This window comes from Doryrhamphus excisus, chromosome 18, assembly GCF_030265055.1.
Source record: "Doryrhamphus excisus isolate RoL2022-K1 chromosome 18, RoL_Dexc_1.0, whole genome shotgun sequence".
In the NCBI taxonomy this organism is placed as follows: Eukaryota; Metazoa; Chordata; class Actinopteri; order Syngnathiformes; family Syngnathidae; genus Doryrhamphus; species Doryrhamphus excisus.
Genome location: NC_080483.1, coordinates 14,848,890 through 14,875,037, shown reverse-complemented (window position 1 = coordinate 14,875,037; position 26,148 = coordinate 14,848,890). Strand labels below are relative to the sequence as shown.

The 26,148-nt window shown below is 41.2% G+C and overlaps 3 protein-coding genes across 4 annotated transcripts; all 3 read right to left on the bottom strand.

Moving 5' to 3' along the window:
• Positions 1–346: 346 nt before the first annotated feature.
• Positions 347–13,840, bottom strand: mettl1 (methyltransferase 1, tRNA methylguanosine). 2 transcript variants are annotated; one of them, XR_009120065.1, is made up of 7 exons: positions 13,629–13,840; positions 13,397–13,527; positions 13,150–13,334; positions 7,264–7,377; positions 2,904–3,005; positions 2,360–2,729; positions 1,890–2,271 (listed from the first exon to the last, which is right to left on the bottom strand). XR_009120065.1 is itself a non-coding variant. In XM_058055226.1 (6 exons), exons 1-6 carry the CDS (start codon positions 13,706–13,708, stop codon positions 2,622–2,624), a joined length of 720 nt encoding a protein of 239 aa, XP_057911209.1. In that variant the 5' UTR covers positions 13,709–13,840; the 3' UTR covers positions 347–2,621. The 2 variants fall into 2 exon arrangements, 1 of the variants encoding a protein (XP_057911209.1); XM_058055226.1 differs by having other exon boundaries at positions 347–2,729.
• Positions 13,841–14,305: 465 nt separating this feature from the next.
• On the bottom strand, positions 14,306–22,034 carry si:dkey-222f2.1 (keratin, type II cytoskeletal 8). Its single transcript, XM_058055225.1, has 10 exons — positions 21,690–22,034; positions 18,793–19,001; positions 18,453–18,513; positions 17,324–17,419; positions 16,971–17,135; positions 15,973–16,098; positions 15,745–15,888; positions 15,590–15,666; positions 15,458–15,504; positions 14,306–14,771 (listed from the first exon to the last, which is right to left on the bottom strand). The coding sequence occupies exons 1-10, from the start codon at positions 21,984–21,986 to the stop codon at positions 14,662–14,664; spliced, it is 1,332 nt and encodes a 443-aa protein (XP_057911208.1). The 5' UTR covers positions 21,987–22,034; the 3' UTR covers positions 14,306–14,661.
• A 173-nt stretch (positions 22,035–22,207) lies between these two features.
• Positions 22,208–25,872, bottom strand: sec13 (SEC13 homolog, nuclear pore and COPII coat complex component). Its single transcript, XM_058055198.1, has 9 exons — positions 25,699–25,872; positions 25,464–25,508; positions 25,123–25,238; positions 24,893–25,044; positions 24,693–24,826; positions 24,473–24,606; positions 24,248–24,368; positions 22,693–22,839; positions 22,208–22,626 (listed from the first exon to the last, which is right to left on the bottom strand). The coding sequence occupies exons 1-9, from the start codon at positions 25,864–25,866 to the stop codon at positions 22,516–22,518; spliced, it is 1,128 nt and encodes a 375-aa protein (XP_057911181.1). The 5' UTR covers positions 25,867–25,872; the 3' UTR covers positions 22,208–22,515.
• Positions 25,873–26,148: the final 276 nt, after the last annotated feature.

Genomic DNA, 26,148 nt, shown 5'->3' with positions numbered 1-26,148 from the left:
ATTATTATTAATAATAATAATAATCTTATCATTATTAATATTAACATTATTATTAATAATATTAACAATAATAATAATATCATTTATTTGATGTAGTGTGTTATAAATTAAATGTATTTTATTTATTTATTATTATGACTATTATTATAATTGTTATTATTATTACTATTGATATTATTTTTAATAATTATTATTGTTGTTGTTAATATTATTAATAATAATAACAATAATAATATCATTATTTGTTGTAGTGTGTTATAAATTAAATCTTATTTTTATTAATAATAATAATCTTATCATTATTAATATTAGCAACATTATTATTTTTAATAATAACTGTTGTTAATATTAATAATAATAACAATAATATCATTTATTTGTTGTAGTGTGTTATAAATTAAATGTCTAATTTTATTTATTTATTATCATTATTATTATGTTATTATTATTACTATGGTTAATATTATTATTTTTAATAATAATTATTGTTGTTGAACTTGCCTAAAGAGGCAAACATCAGGCAGAAGTGGTTGGAGTTCCAGATTCCGGACCAGCAAGAGCAAAATATGGGAATATGGGCGCAGCAGGACTATCCGCCAGATTGTTGCTGAAGCCTGATGCCTTTCCAACATGACTTGTTGAAAAGTCAGAAGCACAGGCTGCGAGTAACAATTTCATTTATCATTGTCCTTACTGGGTTTGTTTTGTCCAAGTAAGCGGCTGTGGAAGATCTAGAACGTTTTCAATGCCGGTTATTGTGTGCAACTGCTCTATAGGAGTCCACAACTCAATACAAAGGGTTGAAAAATGAGCATAATAGGGAATATTTAAAGGGTTTGAAGTTGTCAACTGATGTGAAACCTTTAAAAAAACAAGTCACAGCTGCCTTTGTAAACATTAGCAGAGATTGAACGATGACATCAGAGACAGTCTGAGGCCCAGATGTGACAAATTCTTTGCAAATGAAACAGAATGAAACATCCGTCACCACTGTTCCGTCGTAAAGTTCCTTCAACTGGAGCTTCCTTTTAAATCATTTTATTACGTTTATTTGATGACCCGGTGGTGCTATTATTATATGGATGCGGCAAATACCTTCGGACCAAACCACTTCATGATTTTGTACCATAATTGAAAGCATGTGTGGGTATGGACAAATCATTAAGTTGGTGCAACACCGGTGAGATATTAAATCCAAGCTCCCATAACTTGTGTGCATGCTAGTTTTCAGTTTCATATGTATTAATTTGGCTTCCATGCATTCATTAATTTGTGGGAGGAAACTGGAATACTCTGGGAAAACCTACGCATGCAAACGCCACACAGAGATGCCCAAGCGGAGATTCGAACTCAGGTCTTCCCGATCTCCTGAGTGTGTAGCCAACATTCTAACCCAGGGGTGGGCAAACTACAGCCCGGGGGCCACATCCGGCCCGCCAAGTGTTTGAATACGGCCCGCCCAATCTTTCCAAAGTATTTCATTTAAACTCAACATACAACCTGGCATCATGGCCTGAGCCAACCTTTTGATGGTTGTATCAATTTTGTTTTTTGACATGGTCTGTTGTTAACAGTTTGATATGGATGCTGTATGGTATCATGTACCCAGAAAAAAATTATTACGTTTGATTAATGTTCATGTTAAAGGTTAAATAACTGTTAATAGTTATCCTCCCTATCCGTGTGGAAGTGGTAAAGTTTTTGGCGATTTAAGTTTAAAGGAAATAACTTGAAGGCTACCGTTTAGGTCGCTAGGGCTCTAGTTTGCGAGTTAGCATGTGGCTCAAGACGCTGCAGTTGCGCAATATGTTGTAAATAAAAAGAGTATAAATGTGACTATAGTCGTGTTTTGTCATGTCTACAGGGCTCTAATAATGCTTTGTTCATTTTAATCTGAAAAAAATAATTTGTCTACCCACCAACTATATGTGGTTTCTTAAGTTTTTATTATTTGCTGTTTTATTATTATTATTATTATTATTATATTTATTTATTTATTACTGATTGATTGATTTTCTTTATTCTTGATTTGTTTATTTATTTTTCATCTTATTTTGTGTAGAAAAATAAAAAGTAAGATATTTGAGAACAGTGGAATGTTTTATCAGAGCTTTTCTTGTAGAAAATTGGACCCAAAGCGAGGTTTTTTTAATTTTTTTGTTTTTAATAAATGCGTTTTTTTTTTGTTTTTTGTTTTTGAAAACCTGATGCGGCCCAGTCTCACCCAGAACCGAGCTCCAGTGGCCCCCAAGTAAATTGAGTTTGAGACCCCTGCAATAAAGCAAGACAAAAATTGTTAGAAAAGTGATAAACTCCAAAAACTTTACCAGAAAGCTCAAATATGACTTTTATGATTTACCTGCTCTTTTTATTGCTCACTGATGGGAGTAATACAATGATTCAACTAAATCAAAAACATGTTTTTTGTTTAAAAATAATTAAAAAAGCAAAAAAAAAACAAATACACAAAGAACCTGTCAAGAGTTATGACAGTATTGTGTCGGAATCCACCCGTCAAACCAAATATGGCCGCACCGTTCTTTGTGTTGGTACTGTGAAGTATTAAGAAAGGAAAAAGTCTTCTGTAGTCGTCAATTATCCAAATGTTTTTCACATCATGTTCAATCAATCCGCTGGAAAACAGCAAGAAAATTCTTCCCTTTGTTTCTCTGCACTTTCTTTCCCTCCTCTGTGCAAGTTCCCAAACGGGACACGATGACATCATCAGCCTTAAAAAAACAAACAAAAAAAAAAACAAATTACCGTAACCGACTTTACATAACACATAAACATACATTTCTTACTCAAAAGGATAAACTGAGACGGGAATGGAATATTTTCCGTCTGCTTTGAACAAAACATGTTGATAGTGAGGAGTTAAAAAAAGTGACGTGACGACGTACCAGTTCTTCATCGGGGACCCGTGTAAATAACGGATGTTCGCTGAAGTGCTTCACCATCCAAAGGTGGACCTCCTCCACGTCTGTGATGGTGTAGACCAAACCCTGGGCAAGGCAAACACAGAAAGTCAATGAATGCAAAATCAATGCATGGAAGTTAATAACAAAATGTAGGCATGTGCAGGAAATGGCAAAAAAAACACTATCTTGATTTTGATGTTTTTGATCGACTTAACGATCAATTAATCAATCAACTGTTTTTTAAAAATATTACCGTATTTTCTAGACTATAAGTCACTCCGGAGTGCATCATTATACACCATTATTTCATTTTTTTTCTGCATCCGTGTACTTTTCATACAGGGATTTACTGTAATACCGTGTTTTCTGTACTATAAGTCACTCCGGAGTATAAGTCGCATAAGGCCAAAAATGCATAATTAGGTAGAAAATTTTATTTTTTGTATTTTTTTAACCATATTTTCAGGATTTTCTATGTATTTCATATATTTTTGTATGTATTTTTTTGTATGTATTTTATTTTAGCATAGTATAAGTCGCATTTTTGCGGGTAATTTATTTTAACTACTTGACCAAAACAGACATTACGTCCTCTTGGAAGGCAAGTTCTAACAATAAAATAATAGAGAACAGGCTGAATAGGTGTAAGATATGCTAACACAATGCTTATTCAGCTACACAAAAAATAAACAAACAGAAAAAGTGTCCAGTGTTTATGGAACATAAACAGTTTTTTCATTTATAAGTCGCAGGAACAGCCAACTTATGAAAAAAGTGTGACTTATAGTCCGAAAAATACGGTATATCAGACAACAGATAAGCTAATGACCACATTTCCGCTACCGATGTTGTGCAGAGATTGCCTGCACTTAGCAAACATGGCGCCCTCACATTCTGCTCCTGAGCTCCACGGTACCAGCGGTGCCTCTGACAAAGTGTGTCCGACAATGAGTGCTTCTCCCCGGGCAGGCAAGGTGGAAAAACAGTGCCCTCATGTCTAGTTTTGGTAAGTCAGGGGGTCTCCGACTAGCAACCACTTTCCAAGTAGCTGTCCAAAGGGTTCATTCAAATGGGGTTCAACAGTAGTCCCGAAGCAGTCTGGAGAGTTTGGGAGTGGGACCAATCACAGTAGTGTAGCCGTGCCCGGAGGGTGGAAAAGATTAAAACAGTCTATTTTGGAAATCCAAGGAAATAGGTGCAGATTCTGGAAGATCTAGTAAGCTTTCTGTGTGGGTTATTGTGTGTAGCTACTCTATAGGAGTCCATATCACAATACAAAGAGCCCAAAATGAGCATTGTTGGTATTGTGGGCACTAGGCCTGGGACAACAATATGTAAATTCATTAATTAAACAATAAATTAAAATGAACTTTTGAAAATTTTGCCGGTCTCAATAGATTGCCATGTGCATGCTTGTCTGTTTTCCCTGTCTTCTGGTTCCAAACAGGCAGGAAAAGGATTCAATGTGCACTGGTTTCAGCACCTTAGCTAGGCTCTGTGTCTCAATGGGCGGAGGCGGGGCTGCTAGCATACACACAGAGTGCCGAAGTGGAGATTACAATATATTTTTTATTTTTTCATATTTGCATTTTTTTCTTCGTACTTTCCTTATAAGTAATGTTAAAATCTCGTTCTCACAGACCCAATCGAGTGTAGTATGAATGCAGGAGTACAATAATTTTCTGCAATAATAATAAGATTTAGTACAATTTAGATTTAATTAGATAAGATTTAGGGCGGCACGGCGGTCGAGTGGTTAGCGACGTGGGTTCAATTCCACCCTCGGCCATCTCTGTGTGGAGTTTGCATGTTTTCTCCGGGTACTCCGGTTTCCTCCCACATTCCAAAAACATGCTAGGTTAATTGGCGACTCCAAATTGTCCATAGGTATGAATGTGAGTGTGAATGGTTGTTTGTCTATATGTGCCCTGTGATTGGCCGGCCACCAGTCCAGGGTGTACCCCGCCTCTCGCCCGAAGACAGCTGGGATAGGCTCAAGCACCCCCGCGACCCTCGTGAGGAAAAGTGGTAGAAAATAAATGAATGAAGATAATATTTAGTACAATAAGTACAATTGGGGTAATGCTAATTTAGCAAGGGTCTATGCTCGGGTCTATGGTGGGAGCATTCCACTTAACGTTTCATTTTGACATTTCATCAGTTGATTTCATCACATGTGCAGAGCAATGATTGTTGGTAGAAAGATAAAAATAACCCAGAGACAACACAGAGGTTAATACCCCCCCCCCCCCCCCCCCGCTTCCGTGTCACTGTAGTTTACTTTGGAGGCTTCACAGATAGCTTTAGCAGAACGATGACTTCTTAGAAAACACGGCCACGCCGCACATTTCCACAGCAGTGCACTTGCACCTCCTTTTTTTTTCTTTCTTTTTTTCCAGGTTGCTGCAGATGAGCGATAGAGACTGTTGGGTGCATGTTATCTGCTCAGCTGTCCCAGATGTGACTTGTGATAAAATGTCAAAAGACAATCAATCATTACCTTGTAATTCAAGTTCATTTGAGGGAGAATCGGCCACTATACGTTTTTGACAGTTGTACCCCCCCCCCACCACCACCACCACCACCACCAACGCAGTTCTTATGGCCGGGTGCCAAAAGTGAAGGCGCTGGCGGGCCCGGGCAGGCAGACACGCATACACACGTGCAAGCACATACATAGGCCAAAAGAAACACAATAAAGCTTCATTTTGGGACAAAGCCGTCCTTGTTACCGACAAAGAATCTGTTCTTGTGACAGGAAGGAACACAGACGATCGCTGTATTAGTCGGAATATTTACAATATTCGGAAAACTTTTATGCCGTGGAAACACATTTTTCCGAATCAAGGTAAATTCTGGTATCATTTTGGATATCACGTCATGTAAACACGTAAAATGCTTGACATTAGCGCGCCAATACAAGCAGTGCGCTCCAGCACTTTGATCCATGAGGTTCACGTATTTGGAAGTTTGAATTTTGAAAGAAGTTTGAGACAGCTAAAAACGCTCTGTTTCAAAAGGCGTGGCAAGACTGCCCCTTTGTGATGTCACAAGGGTCGCAGGGGGTTCTGGAGCCTATCCCAGCTGTCTTCGGGCGAGAGGCGGGGTACACCCTGGACTGGTCGCCAGCCAATCACAGGGCACATATAGACAAACAACCATTCACACTCACATTCATACCTATGGACAATTTGGAGTCGCTAATTAACCTAGCATGTTTTTGGAATGTGGGAGGAAAACGGAGTACCCGGAGAAAACCCACGCATGCACGTGGACAACAGTCTCCTCGTACTGTGTGGCCTGTGCGCTAACCACTCAAACACTGTGCAGCAAAGAGTTCTTTTGTGACTTAAAATCAATAATTTGAGCTTTAGGTTCTTATCAGCGGCACGGCGGTCGAGTGGTTAGCGCGCAGACCTCACAGCTAAGAGGACCAGGGTTCGATTCCACCCTTGGCCATCTCTGTGTGGAGTTTGCATGTTCTCCCCGTGCATGCGTGGGTTTTCTCCGGGTACTCCGGTTTCCTCCCACATTCCAAAAACATGCTAGGTTAATTAGCGACTCCAAATTGTCCATAGGTATGAATGTGAGTGTGAATGGTTGTTTGTCTATATGTGCCCTGTGATTGGCTGGCCACCAGTCCAGGGTGTACCCCGCCTCTCGCCCAAAGACAGCTGGGATAGGCTCCAGCACCCCCCGCGACCCTCGTGAGGAAAAAGCGGTAGAAAATGAATGAATGAATGAAGGTTCTTCTCGGCATCGTTTTTTCCGTGAGTGATGACGTAGCTCCACTTAGCAACAAACTTGCTAGCTCAGTTATAACGTCTGCAGTCGGTGTCGTCAGTCCATTGGTCATGATTTTGAAGTACTTTGCTGAAATGTAATGTTTAAATAAAATAAATACGGCACGTCTATATGTATTGGATATTGCAGTATTTGTCTTATATATGTGGAATTGAACCCTGGTCTCCTAGCTGTGAGGTCTGCGCGCTAAACCACTAGACCGCCGTGCCGCCCCGCGGGGGGTGTCCCAGCTGTCTTTGGGGCGAGAAATACAGCTGGAATAGGTGCAGATTCTGCAAAATCGGAAAAGTTTTCCGTACAGGTTATTGTGTGTAGCTGCTCTACAGGAAACCACAAAGAGTGGAATAATGAGCATAATAGTTCCCCTATAAAGGAATCTAACTAAGGTTAATGAAGCAGGTTATTTGTTTGCTAAAAAAGATCGTTTGTTTACAAAACTCTATGGAAGGGTTGGCCACGGAACAAAAAAAGAACACGTTTGCTAGAACCCAAAAATAAATTAGCATCCTATGTATCAAATGATTAGTGCTGTACATACCCCGATTCTCAGTGTGTAGGCGTACTCTGCCAACAATGTAGGACTGATGATCCTCCATTTGTGCTTGGTCTTTTTAAAATGAGGGTCCGGGAAAAGGAAGAACATCTTACTGAGCTGAAAGACGAAGAAAAAAAAAAAAAAAAAAGGCTTAGTTGACCTTTGAATAACACGTCCCCACACACACAATTATATTTTTACAATATCTACTTTGATACTACAGTATATAATGTCACCTCTTAAACATGGCAGCCATAACACGTTGTGGTTTGTTGTAAAGCTCTGTGGCTTGCAAAAATGGAATTTCCCCCTATTTTTTTTTTTTTTTTTAATGCAAGTTCCCTATAGTTTCTCACGTTAAATGCAAAAGCACAGACTCTGTTGATACTAGTCTGGCAGATCCATTAAAATAACATTCAAGCAACTTTTTATTAAGTAAAATGATGATTGTCCGGCGGTGGGGGACTCAGGGGGACTCGTTGCTGAAGCAAAATGGAAAAACCAAACCCTATGTCCTTTTTTCTGGCTTACAAAACAAGTAGCTAGAGGTCTCTTGAGAATTCTGATTGAACTCTCACTGCCTTCTGAGTTGGGAGGATTTTAAAAAAAAAATGCATTATGCACTTAATTCAAAATAGATGGTCTTATATTACCATGTACCCGATGTGTAAGTCTTGCAAGACTTCAACTCAGTGAATATCGAAAGCATTAACTCCAGAGGTCACCACAGATGTGTACCAAAAAGAAGACGGAACAAGTGTGATGATGACCATAGAACCTATAATGACACACGCTGAATGCTAATTGCTAAGGGTGATGATGTAATGACAATCAAGTGGTGTCTCGTTCCCGTTCTTTGCTGTAGTTATTAAGGCGTAAGACAAGTGGTAAAACGAATGGGAATGCTTAAGGGCTAGGATTGGGATTCAGCCTTACTGTCTTGGCCCTTGCTACTCGGTAGAACATGGTCAAGTCTACAAGAATAGGAAGAATGGAATGTAAACCGCAAAGTCATCTCAAATAATAGTTCTCCCAAGTATTCAATCATTTACACTATTGTATGACACTGAAGCATGTTAAAAAGTGTGGTGTCACATGTCAAAAGGTGAGTCATTTGACTTTATTTTAGTTTTATTTAGTCTCATTATAGAGCAGCTAATTTATTTGCATCTTTGTATGGCAGTTAGTTGCGAAGTACAGTAAACCTCGGATATATCGGACTCGGATATATCGGAAATTCGCTCACAACGGACAGATAAAAAAGAACCGATTTTTCTGTAATGCATTTCCAATAAAAATTCATTGCATATATCGGATTTTTTATAACGGATTTCACATATTTCGGACAAAATCTCCAGTCCCGTTCCAATGCATTTCCATTAAATTTCCATCGCATATATCGGATGGCCGCATCGTGGCGCTCCGATTCGCCGAATCGTGACAGGCCGCTATACGACGTCATTTGCAGCGTTTGCAGCGTTGCCTGCGCGTCCAGGTACATTGGAAACATAGTCAAGGAAGTGCCTTTTTATAACGGATAAAATCCGATTTACGCATATACCGGATATAAATCCGATATATGCGTAAAACGGACATTTTCCGGTATACGCATATAACGGATTTCGCTTATATCGGACAAAACCTGTGGGAACAATTGAATCCGATATATCCGAGGTTTACTGTATAAGACTCGAGGCTTGTAACATGAATGGCAACGATCAGACTCTATATGCAGTAGACAGTCGTGCAAACACACGTTCCGTAACTGAGCAAGCTATAATTAGCTAAACGTATATTACTGTGTAAAGTCACCATTAATTAAGGGGAACCATCGCTGTGTTCAAATCTGCTTGGAATATCGTTTGTAATGTAAACATAGCATCGTGGTGACCTTGGCATTAGACCATCAAATGTAACTGGTTCTGGTTTAAATCTTAGTGGACAAAAATGATAAACAATTGCAACAAAAATTAGATAAGCGGCCCACGGGCCAAATGTGGCCCGCAGGACACTAGTTTGAGGCCCCCGCCTTGATATGAAAGTTTAATGTTTGATATGGATGCTGTATGGTATCATGTATCCAGAAATTTTTTTTACGTTTGATTAATGTTCATGTTAAAGGTTAAATAACTGTTAATAGTTATCCTCCCTATCCGTGTGGAAGTGGTAAGTTTTTGGCTATTTAAGTCTAAAGGAAATAACTTGAAGGCTACCGTTTAGGTCACTAGCTCTCTAGTTTGCGAGTTAGCATGTGTCTCAATAATCCTGGACCCTATGTATCCAGGATTATTCCATTATCCGGAGCAGTCTTTGATATATTGTAGAAACCTTCGCACCTGGCAATCTCAACTGTATGTGGCCCCGTGGCTAGTTATTTTACAGTCGCGTTCAATATAAAATTAATGGACAGTGAGTCAACAATGCTTTGTTTGGGAACTTGGTTTCGCGTAACGATATAGTACAAGGCAAACTAACAGAATTTGTTAAGTGCAATATTATATGAAAGCATAGTATGGAAAAACTTAAGCAAAAATATGACAAAAACCCGAGTGGTTAGCAAACAGAATTCACAGCTCGGAGACCAGGGTTCAATTCCACCCTCGGCCATCTCTGTGTGGAGTTTGCATGTTCTCCCCGTGCATGCGTGGGTTTTTCTGCGGGTACTCCGGTTTCCTCCCACATTCCAAAAACATGCTAGGTTAATTGGCGACTCCAAATTGTCCATAGGTATGAATGTGAGTGTGAATGGTTGTTTGTCTATATGTGCCCTGTGATTGGCTGGCCACCAGTCCAGGGTGTACCCCGCCTCTCGCCTGAAGACAGCTGGGACCCTGAAGACCCTTGTGAGGAAAAGCGGTAGAAAATGAATGAATGAACGAATGAATTTATTATTGTGTTTGTAGATGCGTACTCATTAATGAATAGATTTAATCCCACTCTCCCGTTGTTTTGCTTTTTTTGTTTATACTGGCTCAGGCCATTTGAGGTGACCGTTTAATCCAAAGTAACTAATATGACCCTGGCACAATAAGCCCACTGTGTAATCTAATGGGAGTTTTAACAAGTCATAGATTACTGCAGCTAATTAGAAGGGATAAAAACTGCTCTATACTCAGCTGATGCGATGCCCCCCACATTAGTCAATCCCTCCATTGTTGCGAAATCCTGGATTTTTTTTCCCCACCCTTTCTGCGATCCGTAATTCAGTCCATATGTTAAACATAAGGAACGTAATTATTTTTAGTTTAAAAAGTTGGTACCTGGTACTCTTATTACCTTGGCAGTGCCAGGACAGACTGTCAGCATTCATTTAAGCTTATTAGAGAAACTACAGGCTTTTGTAAAGAAACTCTTACTTAGGGTGAAGGGAATGGGGGGCGCGTGGGGGGGGGGGGGGGCGTCAGCACCAGTATAGACACGCTAATGTCACATTTACAGTCTGGTCCATGGCACAATTTTGGCACCTTAATGTTTGATAAAATTCACTTATCAAGGTTCTATGTTATGAAAATAAATAAAATAAAAAAATCCTACATTTACTATTGCTTCGGCTAGCTTTAGCTTTACACTCAATTGCTAGCCGTCAGTGTGGGGCAAGCTAGCAATAGCTTATAAATTACCTATGTTAGACCCCTGTGATAGCGTCTATCTTAAAGGTGTACACATTACATGTTTATGTTAAACAACATAAACACGCTAGTGTTTTGTTGACAAGATAATTATTAGAATTGTAAAAATAGTAAGTTAGCACCTACCCCATGAAATGTTACATGAAAATAAATGTTACAAGTAAAAAAAATCCTATGTTTACTATTGCTTCGGCTAGCTTTAGCTTTAGACACAATTGCTAGCTGTCAGTGTGTGGCAAGCTAGCAATAGCTTACAAATTACCTATGTAAGACCCCTGTGATAGCGTCTATCTTAAAGGTGTACACATTACATGTTTATGTTAAACAACATAAACATGCTAGTGTTTTGTTGACAAGATGATTATTAGAATTGTAAAAATAGTAAGTTAGCACCTACCCCATGAAATGTTACATGAAAATAAATGTTACAAGTAAAAAAAATCCTACATTTACTATTGCTTCGGCTAGCTTTAGCTTTAGACTCAATTGCTAGCTGTCAGTGTGTGGCAAGCTAGCAATAGCTTACAAATTACCCGTGTAAGACCCCTGTGATGGCGTCTATCTTAAAAAAAAAATCCTACATTTACTATTGCTTGGGCTAGCTTTAGCTTTACACTCAATTGCTAGCTGTCAGTGTGTGGTAAGCTAGCAATAGCTTACAAATTACCTATGTAAGACACCTGTGATAGGGTCTATCTTAAAGGTGTACACAATACACCTTTAATTATAATTCTAATAATTATCTTGTCAACAAAACACTAGCATGTTTATGTTGTTTAACATAAACATCCTAGTGTTTTGTTGACAAGATAATTATTAGAATTGTAAAAACAGTAAGTTAGCACCTACCCCATGAACGTGACAGCCATTATCACTTCCCAATGGGACAAAAACAAGCTATTCTATTTGGAGAAATTCACTTATCAAGGTTGTAGGTTATGAAAATAAATGTTACAAGTAAAAAAAAATCCTACATTTACTATTGCTTCGGCTAGCTTTAGCTTTACACTCAATTGCTAGCTGTCAGTATGTGGCAAGCTAGCAATAGCTTACAAACTACCTGTGTAAGACCCCTGTGATGGCGTCTATCTTAAAGGTGTACACATTACATGTTTATGTTAAACAACATAAACATGCTAGTGCTTTGTTGACAAGATAATTATTAGAATTGTAAAAACAGTAAGTTAGCACATACTCCGTGAATGTGACAGCCATTATCACTTCCCAATGGGACAAAAACAAGCTATTCTATTTGGAGAAATTCACTTATCGAGGTTCTAGGTTATGAAAATAAATGTTACAAGTAAAAAAAATCCTACATTTACTATTGTAAACACAATACAATACAGTATATAATGTTAAAATACATCAAATATATTTACTCTTGTTATACAAATTAAAATGTACTGGACTGTGTGGCCTTCAACAGTCCTGTACTAAGTGAATGGGACTGTGTGGCTAGCATCATACAACATAAAAAGTCTACTGATTTTCTATTAAAGATACCCCCTACAGATAGTATCAGTAATAGAAATGGGACACTGCCTATTCCACAATGTTTTTGTGTGAAACAAGCTTGTGTTTAGTGCCATCTGCAGTACTTACAAAGCAAAACTTCCCTTGCAGCCATTGTGGAGTAGAACTGCACTATGTTGTATTGAGATGCTACGTCTAATATTTTGGCTAGCTTATTGAAGACGTGATAAGTAAAGTATAAAAAAAATACAGGTACATGTCAATATAGTATTTCAGTAGTTCAAATGAAAAAGTGAAACTCTTGTAGTGTAGCTTCACTACACACAAAGTGAAATATTCCAAGAATGTGTTTCTAGTAGTATTTTCAGTGAGTACAAGATTAATGTACATTGTAAGGTTCATTCATTCATTCATTCATTTTCTACCGCTTTTTCCTCACGAGGGTTGCAGGGGTGCTGGAGCCTATCACAGCTGTCTTTGGGCGAGAGGCAGGGTACACCCTGGACTGGTCGCCAGCCAATCACAGGGCACATAGAGACAAACAACCATTCACACTCACATTCATACCTATGGACAATTTGGAGTCGCTAATTAACCTAGCATGTTTTTGGAATGTGGGAGGAAACCGGAGTACCCGGAGAAAACCTGTGCAAACTCCACACAGAGATGGCCGAGGGTGGAATTGAACCCTGGTCTCCTAGCTGTGAGGTCTGCACGCTAACCACTAGACCACCGTGACACCCGCATTGTAAGGTTATGCATTAAAAATCCATGCAAATACTACCTGTCCTTTGGAAAAAAAGTTGGGGAGATATTTCATGGCGTTGCTGCGAATACAAGCAATGTTCTGGTAGCTTCCGGGTTTGGATTCACGTAATGCCTTGATTCGATCCTGGACATAATCAGACACTTTCACCCGGATCTCCATGCCCAGCATGAGTTTGTCTGGGAAAAGTGGAGATAACTCCACTGAGAGAAAATAAAATCAGACACAAATCTTATAAATCTCTACAGAATTATGGCAAAAGTACCTAAAAGTCCACCATATCCACAGCCAATGTCTGCGAACTCAACCTGTGATGTCCTTTCCTCATCAGACTGGTTCTCGGAAAAGAAGTGCGGATACAACGTAGCCCAGTCCATCTCCTCTGGACACACAGGACTGGTAGAACAAAAATCAACAATTATGAAATATATAAGTTCAAATAACTGAAGATGATACAGCAAGAATGATAAGACCAAAGCTACATGGACGTCACTCACTAGTCAAACGTGTGATGCGCCATCGGATTTGAATGTGCTCGCTGTCTGTAGTAACGCTTTTGCGGCATTGACGCACTCATTTTGGCTTCAATAATAACACTCAACTTATTTTTATATCTATAAAAGAAAATATTCTCTCAACCTGCTAGCTCACGTGTCACGTTTGTGTGTCTGTCATAGTTTAGCAAAACAAGTCGCGGAGTTTTGACGTCATCACCAAGCACCCGGTCTGGGTGAGCGCATCATGTTATCTGCTATTGATCGTTAATAGTACGTATATGCATTCTATAATTGCGAAACTCTTTAACAAGATAAAATGTATTTTTATAATAATAATAATACATTTTGTTTGTATAGCGCTTTTCAAAAATACTCAATGACACTTTACAGAAAAATGGAGTAAAAACAAGTAAACAGTGTAAAAGATATGTTAAAATACAACATTCGTTCGTTTATACACAGTTAAAACATGAGTAAAAGCGGGGCTTTTATTTTCATTAATATTTATTAGGTATTTGGTAAAGAACACACTGGCCCTGCATATCACACAATAACATTTTAAAAAAACACACAGAAATACACCTTTTTTATTTATTTTTATTATGATTTGAAGGCAAATAAGAAAATAAACAGTCTCTAATTGTAATTATCACAGATTTTGATATTACAATCACTGTCAAATTATGAAGTGAACTAAGAGTGGGACAGTAAATCACAATCATGCAGGTAAAGTGGTTCAAGTCAATCATAAGTTAGTGTACAATTACATTTAAAGACAAATAAAACTGATGGACGGTAGTTTAGTTGTAGTATTATCCTATGTGAATGTGAGGCTTAGTCATTATCTAGCAAACCTATCAAATAATAAAAAGGCGGCACCCCTGCTTCTGTGCTGTTAATGAAGTTCAATTATTCTAAACAACAACACTTTTATTTTTTAATAGCTGAAAGTTTTATCACTAATAATTGTATTAAATGTCAGTAATGAGGTGTTGCGTGGACACCATGATGACAAACAGATGTTTGTCACGGATCAGTGTGTGCTGTATCTGCTGTGGTCTCTGGTTTCAGTGGTCTTGATGAGTAGCTTCGGAGTGGGAGAGCCGCCGGCGGTCTGGTAGTGGCCGTTGGAACTCCTGCTACCTGGAGAGGGATGAGGAGGAACAATCAGATGTGTTGGAGTTACATTTGTCAGCTGTGAAGGTGCTGCATGTACACCCACAGGAGAAGATCTGAATAAATGGTACAAATGGTACAAAAAAAACTTTATTTTTAAAGTTTAAAAAAACTGTCTAGGGCGGCACGGTGGTCTAGGGGTTAGCGCGCAGACCTCACAGCTAGGAGACCAGGGTTCAATCCCACCCTCGGGCATCTCTGTGTGGAGTTTGCATGTTCTCCCCGTGCATGCGTGGGTTTTCTCCGGGTACTCCGGTTTCCTCCCACATTCCAAAATTCCAAAACATGCTAGGCTAATTAGCGACTCCGAATTGTCCATAGGTATGAATGTGAGTGTGAATGGTTGTTTGTCTGTGTGTGCCCTGTGATTGGCTGGCGACCAGTCCAGGGTGTACCCCGCCTTACGCCCGAAGACAGCTGAGATAGGCTCCAGCACCCCCCGCGACCCTCGTGAGGAAAAAGCGGTAGAAAATGAATGAATGAATGAAAACTGTCTAACCATGAATCAGGAAGTAGCCTGATTCATAGGCGCTAATTTGGTACAGTCCAATAAATATAGGTACATAAATCAGGGTGTAAACAACAAACAGAAAGACATGTTGGTACGTAGTGGAGGTCTGCGCTCTGGTAACCATGACAACAAAGTCACTTACTGTAGTTAGAGATGGCCTGGATGTTGATAATGGACTGCTGTCCGAGCCTGAGAGAGAATAAGGACGCATTAAAGGTCGTCCTTGAAGCCCAAAGGTGACAAGGTCACATGGACATCTCGCCCGTTCCCTCACCTGTCTTCCTCCCCTTCTAGAAGCTTCCTATAGGTGGCGATCTCAATGTCCAGAGCCAGTTTCAGGTTCATTAGGTCCTGCAGGTGAAGAGTTCAGCGTGTGAACGTGAGAACACAAAGTAGACCTGAACCGTGTGGCGGTGTCCAGTCCCGCACCTGGTACTCTCTCAGCTGCCGGGCCATGTCCTGCTTGGCTCGCTGCAGTGCGTCCTCCAGGTCTCTGGTGCGGGCTTTGGCCTCTTTGACAGCCATCTCTCCACGCTCCTCGGACTCAGTCAGCTGATTTTCCAAACTCCCACGCTGGGCGAGATAAAAGAAAAGTCACAATCAAGGTCACAATCAAGGTGAAACCGTTTAACCGTGGAAGGAGACGAGGTTTTATACCTGAGCTTTGACCGCCTCGATCTCACTCTGCAGGCGGCTGATGAGTCGGTTGACCTCGCCCACTTCTCCCTTCACGATGCGGAGCTCGTCTCCGTACTGGCTGGCCTGCACCGACATCTGGTCGAACTGTGGAAAGACAAAATCACTTCCTGATTTTTTTTTTTTTTGAAGAAGAAGATGGAGGACATAGCACTGCGTATATACCAGCTACCTGTACTGTAATGCTAACTAGCACAATTTCATAATGAGCAATCGGAATAAAGATACAAAAAAAACAGTCCAATGGAGGTTTTGTGGCACACCCCAGGGGTCAATACCGGGACCAAAACTGTTCAATCTAGAGATAAACGACATCTGTAAAGTCGCAAAAAACACTATAAAAGACAACTATAAACCCTTTAATTAGTAATTATCTGTTCGTTATCATCAAGTCTGCCATATTATGTAAATTTACACTTTACAAACCTTAACCCGTATTATTAAGCATTATTATAATGCTTTTATGATTTTCGTATGTTATTTCAGAATTCATTCATTCATTTTCTACCGCTTTTTCCTCAGGAGGGTCGCGGGGGGTTGCTGGAGCCTATCCCAGCTGTCTTTGGGCGAGAGGCGGGGTACACCCTGGACTGGTTGCCAACCAACCAATCACAGGGCACATATAGACAAACAACCATTCACACTCACATTCGCCAATTAACCTAGCATGTTTTTGGAATGTGGGAGGAAACCGGAGAAAACCCACGCATGCACGGGGAGAACATGCAAACTCCACACAGAGATGGCCGAGGGTGGAATTGAACCCTGGTCTCCTAGCTGTGAGGTCTGCACGCTAACCACTAGACTGCCGTGCCGCCCCGTTATTTCAGAATTGATTTAGGATACGTTTGACCAAATGTATTAGCATATTAAATGTCCTTTTGGGACATGTGGAACCGTGACTGTAAATGATAAGACATGGGTGAAGACAATTAAGGGGTGACTAAGTAATTGCGCACTTTGTTCTTATACCAGGCCTCAGCTTCTTCACGGCTGCGAGCGGCGATGTCTTCGTACTGAGCTTTGACCTCAGCCACGATCTGCTCCATGTTGAGGCTGCGGCTGTTGTCCATCTGCACCACAACCGACGTGTCTCGGATGCTAGCCTGCAGCTCACGCAGCTCCTGGGACGGCACACAAAACAAAACATCAAAGGCAATGTACAGTAGAGGTTCTCAGTCGGTCTCCTAAATGCCGTTTTTGATTATTTTGACTACTGCTTCTTATTTAGTTTCTTTTCAGGACATAAAATAAACAGCAAAAGTCCTAGATTTGCACACCACCAAGCAGGAAGTAGTTATTTCTCATATACCTCCTCATAGACATTACGCAGGAAGTTGATCTCATCAGTCAAAGCACCCACTTTGTCTTCCAGATCGGCTTTCACCAGGTAAGCCGAGTCCACGTCCTTGACAATAATGGCAGAAGAAAAGGCAGTTTTTAACGAGACAAAAAAAACTTTGTAACTTGTATTACTCTTATTTTGCACAGCTCAGCTTTACAGTCCAATTCATTCATTCATTTTCTACCGCTTATCCACAAAAGGGTCGGACGGGGTGCTGGAGCCTATCCCAGCTGTCTTCAGGTGAGAGGCAGGGTACACACTGGACTGGTGGCCAGCCAATCACAGGGCACATATAGACAAACAACCATTCACACTCACATTCATACCTATGGACAATTTGGAGTCGCTAATTAACCTAGCATGTTTTTGGAATGTGGGAGGAGTACCCGGAGAAAACCCGGGTCTGCATGCACGGGGAGAACATGCAAACCCTACACAAAGATGGCCAAGGGTGGAATTGAACTCAGGTCTCCTAGCTGTGAGGTCTGTGCGCTAACCACTCGACAACCATGCAGCCCTAGTTCAATTCATTAAAAAAAAAAATATGAAAGAACAGTGAGGCTGCACGGCAGTCGAGTGGTTAGCGTGCAGACCTCACAGCTAGGAGACCAGGGTTCAATTCCACCCTCGGCCATCTCTGTGTGGAGTTTGCATGTGGGATTCCTCCCACATTCCAAAAACATGCTAGGTTAATTAGCGACTCCAAATTGTCCATAGGTATGAATGTGAGTGTGAATGGTTGTTTGTCTATATGTGCCCTGTGATTGGCTGGCCACCAGTCCAGGGTGTAACTGGGATAGGCTCCAGCACCCCCTGCGACCCTCGTGAGAAAAAGCGGTAGAAAATGAATGAATGAATGAACATCTCAAGTGTCATTTTTCCTAAATTTGCCCTTTTATGTTCACCTTTCTTGCTCGTGATTAAGTTTACAGCTTAAGTTACATGTGGGAAGGGGTCAAAGATGGCAACAAAGTAAGAGACAAAGGAGAAGCATACAATGAAAAGTCTCACTCTATATGAACAACACCTTTACAGTGTGTGTGTGTGTGTGTGTGTGTGTGTGTGTGTGTGTGTGTGAGAGAGTGAGAACACTGACCTTTTTTAGAAGGACAAAGTCATTCTCCAGGTTGTTCCTCCTGTTGATCTCGTCCTCGTATCTATGGACACACTGGACACTTTTACACAACTAATAATAATGTTGCATTATTATTAGTTAAAACTTATAATATAACTTCTATAACATATGATTGTATTGCTTATAGCTTCTTCACAGAATTTTAAATATCATAATGGCCGACGCTGCCCTACAAACGACTGGCGACCAGTCTAGCGTAGACCCCACGTCAGCTGTGATAGGTTCCAGCATACCCCCACGACCCTAGTAAGGATGTGGAATGTGGACACTCGTATGACCAAATATCTCCGTCCATACTGACTTGTGCTTGTAGTCCTCCACCAGACCCTGCATGTTCCTCAGCTCGCCATCCAGCTTGATCTTGTCGTTGTTGACCAGATCCATCTGGCGCCTCAAGCCGGCCATGTAGGCCTCGAACAACGGCTCCACGTTGGAGCGACCCACCCCTTGACCTTGAAGCAGCTCCAGTTTAGTCTCCAGCATTTTATTCTGCTGCTCCAGGAAGCGGACCTTGGACAGGGAACATGATATCACGAATTAATATCGATATAGCGGCACGGTGGTCTAGTGGTTAGCGCGCAGACCTCACAGCTAGGAGACCAGGGTTCAATTCCACCCTCGGCCATCTCTGTGTGGAGTTTGCATGTTCTCCCCGTGCATGCGTGGGTTTTCTCCGGGTACTCCGGTTTCCTCCCACATTCCAAAAACATGCTAGGTTAATTGGCGACTCCAAATTGTCCATAGGTATGAATGTGAGTGTGAATGGTTGTTTGTCTACTATATGTGCCCTGTGATTGGCTGGCGACCAGTCCAGGGTGTACCCCGCCTCTCGCCCAAAGACAGCTGGGATAGGCTCCAGCACCCCCCGCGACCCTCGTGAGGAAAAAGCGGTAGAAAATGAATGAATGAATATAATAAGTCCTAGTAACAAAACATTCTAAAAGGAATTATAAATTAAATTCGGGTGGAGGAAAATACATATTAATGTGATGAATTGGTAAAAATAAATAATTTCTCAAACTACTATGTCACATAATGGAACACTTCATGTCTGCTCAGTTCAGGTTTCTCCCACAGAAAGACACACAAAGGCTGCTCAGTTAATAGCAGAATCACCCCCCCCCCCTTGTGAGAGGTGACTTGGCCGTCTGTGACCCCCCCCCCCGGGTCATCAAGTTACAACCTGGGCTCAGTGAAGCGCGGGTCGGGAAGCTTGAATGTCCGCACGATGATGACAGCTTAAATGCCTCATTGAACTCATACTGTTGCTTTCTAAGCTCTCACGCTAATAGAGTCATACAGAAACGGCTTACACTCATTTGGGAAGATTTGGATATGTTATAGTTTTTCCACAGCAACATATTCCATGCCTATATTTATGGAATTTGTTTTGTGCACTGCAGGCATACAAATATCCAAAATGTCTAATTGAGTAACTGTGCAACCGCTCATTGATTTAGAGCTGTATAGTCTGTTATAGTTTTTCCACAGCAACATATTCCATGCCTATATTTATGAAATTTGTTTTCTGCACCGCAGGCATATAAATATCCAAAATGTCTAATTGAGTAATTGTGCAACCTCTCATTGATTTAGAGCTGTATAGTCTGTTATAGTTTTTCCACAGCAACATATTCCATGCATATATTTATGGAATTTGTTTTGTGCACTGCAGGCATACAAATATCCAAAATGTCTAATTGAGTAACTGTGCAACCGCTCATTGATTTAGAGCTGTATAGTCTGTTATAGTTTTTCCACAGCAACATATTCCATGCCTATATTTATGAAATTTGTTTTCTGCACCGCAGGCATATAAATATCCAAAATGTCTAATTGAGTAATTGTGCAACCTCTCATTGATTTAGAGCTGTATAGTCTGTTATAGTTTTTCCACAGCAACATATTCCATGCCTATATTTATGGAATTTGTTTTCTGCACTGCAGGCATACAAATATCCAAAATGTCTAATTGAGTAATTGTGCAACCTCTCATTGATTTAGAGCTGTATAGTCTGTTATAGTTTTTCCACAGCAACATATTCCATGCATATATTTATGGAATTTGTTTTGTGCACTGCAGGCATACAAATATCCAAAATGTCTAATTGAGTAACTGTGCAACCGCTCATTGATTTAGAGCTGTATAGTCTGTTATAGTTTTTCCACAGCAACATATTCCATGCCTATATTTATGAAATTTGTTTTCTGCACCGCAGGCATACAAATATCCAAAATGTCTAATTGAGTAATTGTGCAACCTCTCATTGATTTAGAGCTGTATAGTCTGTTATAGTTTTTCCACAGCAACATATTCCATGCCTATATTTATGAAATTTGTTTTCTGCACCGCAGGCATATAAATATCTAAAATGTCTAATTGAGTAATTGTGCAACCTCTCATTGATTTAGAGCTGTATAGTCTGTTATAGTTTTTCCACAGCAACATATTCCATGCCTATATTTATGGAATTTGTTTTCTGCACTGCAGGCATACAAATATCCAAAATGTCTAACTGAGTCTTGTGCAACCTCTCATTGATTTAGAGCTGTATAGTCTGTTACAGTTTTTCCACAGCAACATATTCCATGCATATATTTATGGAATTTGTTTTGTGCACTGCAGGAATAGGAATACAAATATCCAAAATGTCTAATTGAGTAATTGTGCAACCTCTCATTGATTTAGAGCCGTATAGTCGTAATCATAAGCATGTTGGCTTAGTTCTAATCCTGATAAAAATCTTGAGGTCCGTTCGGGTTGAAATGTATCCGCGCTGATGGGAGGAGACAACAATGGCGCCATTGTGGCAGCATGTCACAGACTCCGTGAGAAAGGCTATCGAGGATATTGATGTCGGACTTTATTTGAGCTCAGCTTCCTCTGTGAGAAAACCGAGACTCAGATGACTACCATGGCCGACCACATCGAGAACACTTTCACATGTAATGGAAACATTTGTTTTGGTTCTGTTGGTGTTGACCGAGAAAGACTTTATAAATTATAAGTGTTTGCTTATTCTATACCAGCAGATAATTCCTTAGCTCCAAATTATAAACTGTTATTCTGCTTTCATACAGAATTTAATTCACCATTGTTTATTATTATTGTTCCCAATATTTTTTTTTCACCACAATATTAGCGCTCATATAGTGAATTGGTAAACTCAACATAAGCAATATATGATATAATGTTACCTTGTCAATGAAGGATGCAAATCGGTTGTTGAGACTCTTGATCTGCTCCTTCTCGTGCGCTCTGCTCATGGACAGGCTGGGGTCGATCTCCAGGTTGAGAGGGGCCAGCAGGCTCTTGTTGACTGACAAAGAGGCCAGCGGGGACCCAGGACCATGGAGGTGGCCATTGGTGCCTGCGTACAGAGAACTGCTGCTCAGGGAGACGCCACTGAAGCCAACTGGCGGCGTCCCGAAGCCATTCAACCTGCGGGGGACAGGGGTGCTGGAGCTGATCCTCTTGTTGCGACTCAGGCTCATGTTGGGAGGCAGCGAAGTGGACGCGTTGGTGTGTGTGTGAGGTTTAAGGGGGAGATGTGTGACGTCACTCAGGTGTGTCAGGTGTTCTTATAGCTGCTGCTGCTGGGGGGGGGGGGAGGAGGCACTGTGGAGTCAAATATCCACTTTCCGGATTATTGGAGCTGCATGACATTCACTATTTCAGCAGTATGTTATTCTAGAAGCAACAAAACAACACAAATTAATTGGTTATGTTGTTTTTTTTAATTATTACATACAAATATGAAACATTTGTGGTTTCTGAAAAATACTCGCACCTGAAACAAAAGTGTGTTGAAAAGTCAAAAGAGGTGTAATAGGCCAATAATAGATCATGTGATCTAAGATTTACACCGTCTCCACTGTAGGAGCAATGTTTGGGCACAAGAGTACGGCGGGATATCCAGGAGGAATAGGAGTTTATCCGATTTAAAATAGTCATTCATGATATTTATGTTTATGAAAAAAAAATCCAGTCCTCTTGAGAACTTCATTCATGTGTGTGTGTGTGTCACTGCTCAGACTGCTGCGTGTCTGTGATGGTGGAGACGGCGCCCTGGCCTTTGCTGACATCACTGATACACGCCCACTGGCCATCCATGGACTCCTTCCACAGGGTCACCTACGAACAAACAGAAAAGCACGGTAAGGATTCGTTCACTGGCAGTGAGCGGTTATAGTGTCGTACCTTGTTGTCTCCTCCGGAAACGGCCAGGATGTTCCCGGTAATGGACCAGCTGACGTGCCACACAACGTCGTTGAACTTGTGCAGTAGTTTGGCCGTCCACGTGTTGCCGGTCGGGTCGTCGCACGTCCATATGAACACACGTCCGTCCTGGAAAGGTCATGCAAAAGTTAAGACCCAATGAAACAAGTGCAGCTGTAAATGTGACAATTTCTCTTAGAGTTGGCGCCCTCTAGTGGAGTCAGGCTAAATGCAGGCACATGCTGCTTTCATGGAAAGTTGTACATTTGTCAACAGTGACTCTAAAGTGCAATTTCAAGCAGATTTAAGGTGAGAACTACTTGCCCGAACTTGCCCCATGTAAAATGAAAATGATATCTAATTTTTGTGGCATCACATGAGAATCTCAAATAAAGATTAAGTGATTATCGTTAGCGCGCAGACCTCACAGCTAGGAGACCAGGGTTCAATTCCACCCTCGGCCATCTCTGTGTGGAGTTTGCATGTTCTCCCCGTGCATGCGTGGGTTTTCTCCGGGTACTCCGGTTTCCTCCCACATTCCAAAAACATGCTAGGTTAATTAGCGACTCCAAATTGTCCATAGGTATGAATGTGAGTGTGAATGGTTGTTTGTCTATATGTGCCCTGTGATTGGCTGGCGACCAGTCCAGGGTGTACCCCGCCTCTCGCCCCAAGACAGCTGGGATAGGCTCCAGCACCCCCGCGACCCTCGTGAGGAAAAAGCGGTAGAAAATGAATGAAAGAGACTTCTAGGTACTTTGCCTTTTATAAGTTGTGCACCACAATGAAACATTATCGAATACACACATTTGTGTACTAGTAAAGTGTTTTTAATCCGGAAAAAAAAATGCTCAATGGTCAACCAATAATTTGTGAAGCAAAGGTGATAAAAATCCACAGAGAAATGGAAGCGCTAGGTTTTGTAGCTTGTGCAAAAATCAGCACTTGGTATTGGATCTAAATTGGTGGTGTTTCATTGTGACCACTTCAAATTGTCACAGCAATGTGATTCACTCACCTGTGCCATCGTTTGATTTGCTGCCGCTAATAAAATACTTGTTTAGGAGGCACTGGTTCATCACTTTTTACTGTTTTCCTTCACAAGTTGTTGAAGAATTAGACAATGTTGGCAGGGACGCCATGATAGATGTTTTCCTAGTCAAACCATCGCTGATTGGTTGATCGCGAACAAGAACGGGTGTGGGTAAAAAGCGAACTGTGGAATCTAAATAAACGATTCTGATTGGTCCATTTCAAGATTTGCAAGGATTGGTTTGCAAATTACAACCGGAATTACGCAGTCCGTGTTTTACCAACACCCAAAAAGAACCGCTTTTAAAAAACTTTGGCAGTATGGCATTCCAAAGTACACTTGCCCGACGGGAATATCACTGATTGGATTTACTTGCCCGAAATTTGTTTTAACTTGCCCCGGGCCATCGGTACATCGTTATTGTCGAGCCCTGAGATTGCTATGTTACATGCTACATGACATTTGAGGAACAAGGTGAATGTTGTGGAGCGGTGTTACCCCAACCTGGGAGCAGCTGGCGATGGTGCTGGTGGGCAGACCGATGGAAGGAGCCCAGCCGACGTCTCTCACCCAGTCACTGTGAGCCTCTAGTTTCTGGTCCTCTTTCCACTGGCCATCTTCTTCTCTGTGCAGGAAGTGACAACCGTGCATGAGCGAGTGAGGTCTGACATGAAAAACACTCTTCCAAGCAAAGGCGTCTTAACTTCGTTAATTGATTGAAGGACTTACTTCCAGAGTTTGACCAGGTTGTCGCAGCCTCCAGACACAAAACGTTTGACGTAATTTGGTTTCTGTCCCGACGGCTGCTCAATCAGGCTGCCTGGGACCACGGCGGGAGCCCAGCTGACTGCGTTACAGCCAATCTAGGGGGATGTTACATAGAAATCGGTTAACAGTGGAATAGTCTAAACGGGGCACGGTGTTCTGTCCGGTCTTGACTGGCTCTCACCGTGTGTGCATTGTTGATCTTCTTGATGTCCCACTGCTGGTCTCCCGTGAATGTCAGAAGCGAAATAGTGCCGTCGGAGCTGCCGCATGCCAGAATAAGACCAAATTCATATGGACCCCAGCAGACTGAGTTGACTACAAGAAGACAGATGATTAAGTATCAAACTCTGAGATGAGGGCACGCAAGCTACAAGTACCAACCTGACGACTCGTGTCCCATGTATTCATACATCTTGTCCCAGGTGCCGTTCTCCTCCTTCCAGACGATGACTTTGCGGTCATAGGAACAGGAAGCTAAGATGTTACCAAACATGGGGTGCGCCCAAGCCACCTGCCACACAGGACCCTCGTGACTACGAGAGGAACACAACCTGATGGTTAATCCAAGTGGGATTACATCATGAAGCTTTGGTTAGTGATAAGACATTCACCCTCGGAGGTCGGCCACGAGAATTTGGCCCCCATTCCTGACATCAAAGATCTTGAGGGTTCGGTCAGAGGAGCAGGTGGCCAGCCGAGTGCCATAGTAGTCCATTTGGGCGTCATGCTGCAACGTATTAACACACAGACAATGCTTTAATAAATTAAGCAATATCATAAAATCATTCCTTATTTAGCTATTAGGTTGTTTGCTGTTATTGCATTAATAAATACCATTTTGGAAATTATAACGGTCATAACACAAGCAAGAATTAAATAAGACTCTTCTGAAGAGTGCACTAAAACCGCTGCCCAATGTAGTGTTTGGTGGATAAAGAAAAACCTTCCTTACGATCATGTCTTCGTGTGACGTGTCCACTGTGTTGATAACAGAAACCTGTAAATGACAAACACACTTTTATTATGATGTCGCAGAGATAAAAATGTAACGTTCTGGTGCTGCTCCAAAACCACTTCCCCATTATGCTAATATGGCTAGCTAGCTACCTCGTCGCTAAGACTGAAAAAGACACACAGGCAAACATGGATTTCCTTATGTGATTTAAAATAAATATCCGCACACTTACCATGACTGCACACTGTCCACACACCCTCCAAATTAAACCTTTCTGAATTAAATTGAGAGAAATTAGAGGGTTCTCCGGCAATTCCGACGTGGCACCAGCCAGAGAAGCCGCTTCCGCCTGGAGCTTCAAGGGAAGTCCTCCGCCGGAAACAAGGAACATAATACACATACGTTCCTTCTACTATTATTTTCTATGGACCAGAGCGGTGACTTAAACCGAATATATATCTGGCCTATGTAACATGTAACGTTTACATAACCTTTTAGGGCATACTGTTACTTACTCTTACTTACTCTTACTAACATCATAGCGTCGATCGCGACAGCCACACGGGGGCAGTATAAGACATGCTCATCCACAAAATGATATGTTACTTGTACAATTTCAGCCTGATGGAACACAGGGGAAGACTTGTCAATAAAGTTAATTCATACAAACTGAGTAAAATTG

What these genes read in the sequence shown, in the direction of transcription:
- mettl1 (XM_058055226.1), bottom strand. Translation starts at nt 13,708, where the DNA reads ATGAGTGCGTCAATGCCGCAAAAGCGTTACTACAGACAGCGAGCACAT. An exon ending in TGGATATGGTGGACTTTTAG is followed by an intron (nt 13,335 to 13,396) that starts GTACTTTTGCCA and finishes ATTTTCTCTCAG; the next exon opens with TGGAGTTATCTCCACTTTTC. An exon ending in GGGTCCCCGATGAAGAACTG is followed by an intron (nt 2,730 to 2,903) that starts GTACGTCGTCAC and finishes TGTTTTTTTAAG; the next exon opens with GCTGATGATGTCATCGTGTC.
- si:dkey-222f2.1 (XM_058055225.1), bottom strand. Translation starts at nt 21,986, where the DNA reads ATGAGCCTGAGTCGCAACAAGAGGATCAGCTCCAGCACCCCTGTCCCC. An exon ending in GTGGAGGACTACAAGCACAA is followed by an intron (nt 18,514 to 18,792) that starts GTCAGTATGGAC and finishes GTGTGTCCATAG; the next exon opens with ATACGAGGACGAGATCAACA. An exon ending in TGCGTAATGTCTATGAGGAG is followed by an intron (nt 17,136 to 17,323) that starts GTATATGAGAAA and finishes GTGCCGTCCCAG; the next exon opens with GAGCTGCGTGAGCTGCAGGC.
- sec13 (XM_058055198.1), bottom strand. Translation starts at nt 25,866, where the DNA reads ATGTGTATTATGTTCCTTGTTTCCGGCGGAGGACTTCCCTTGAAGCTC. An exon ending in CGTCACACGAAGACATGATC is followed by an intron (nt 25,239 to 25,463) that starts GTAAGGAAGGTT and finishes AATACGTTGCAG; the next exon opens with CATGACGCCCAAATGGACTA. An exon ending in AACCTGGTCAAACTCTGGAA is followed by an intron (nt 24,369 to 24,472) that starts GTAAGTCCTTCA and finishes CTTCCTGCACAG; the next exon opens with AGAAGAAGATGGCCAGTGGA.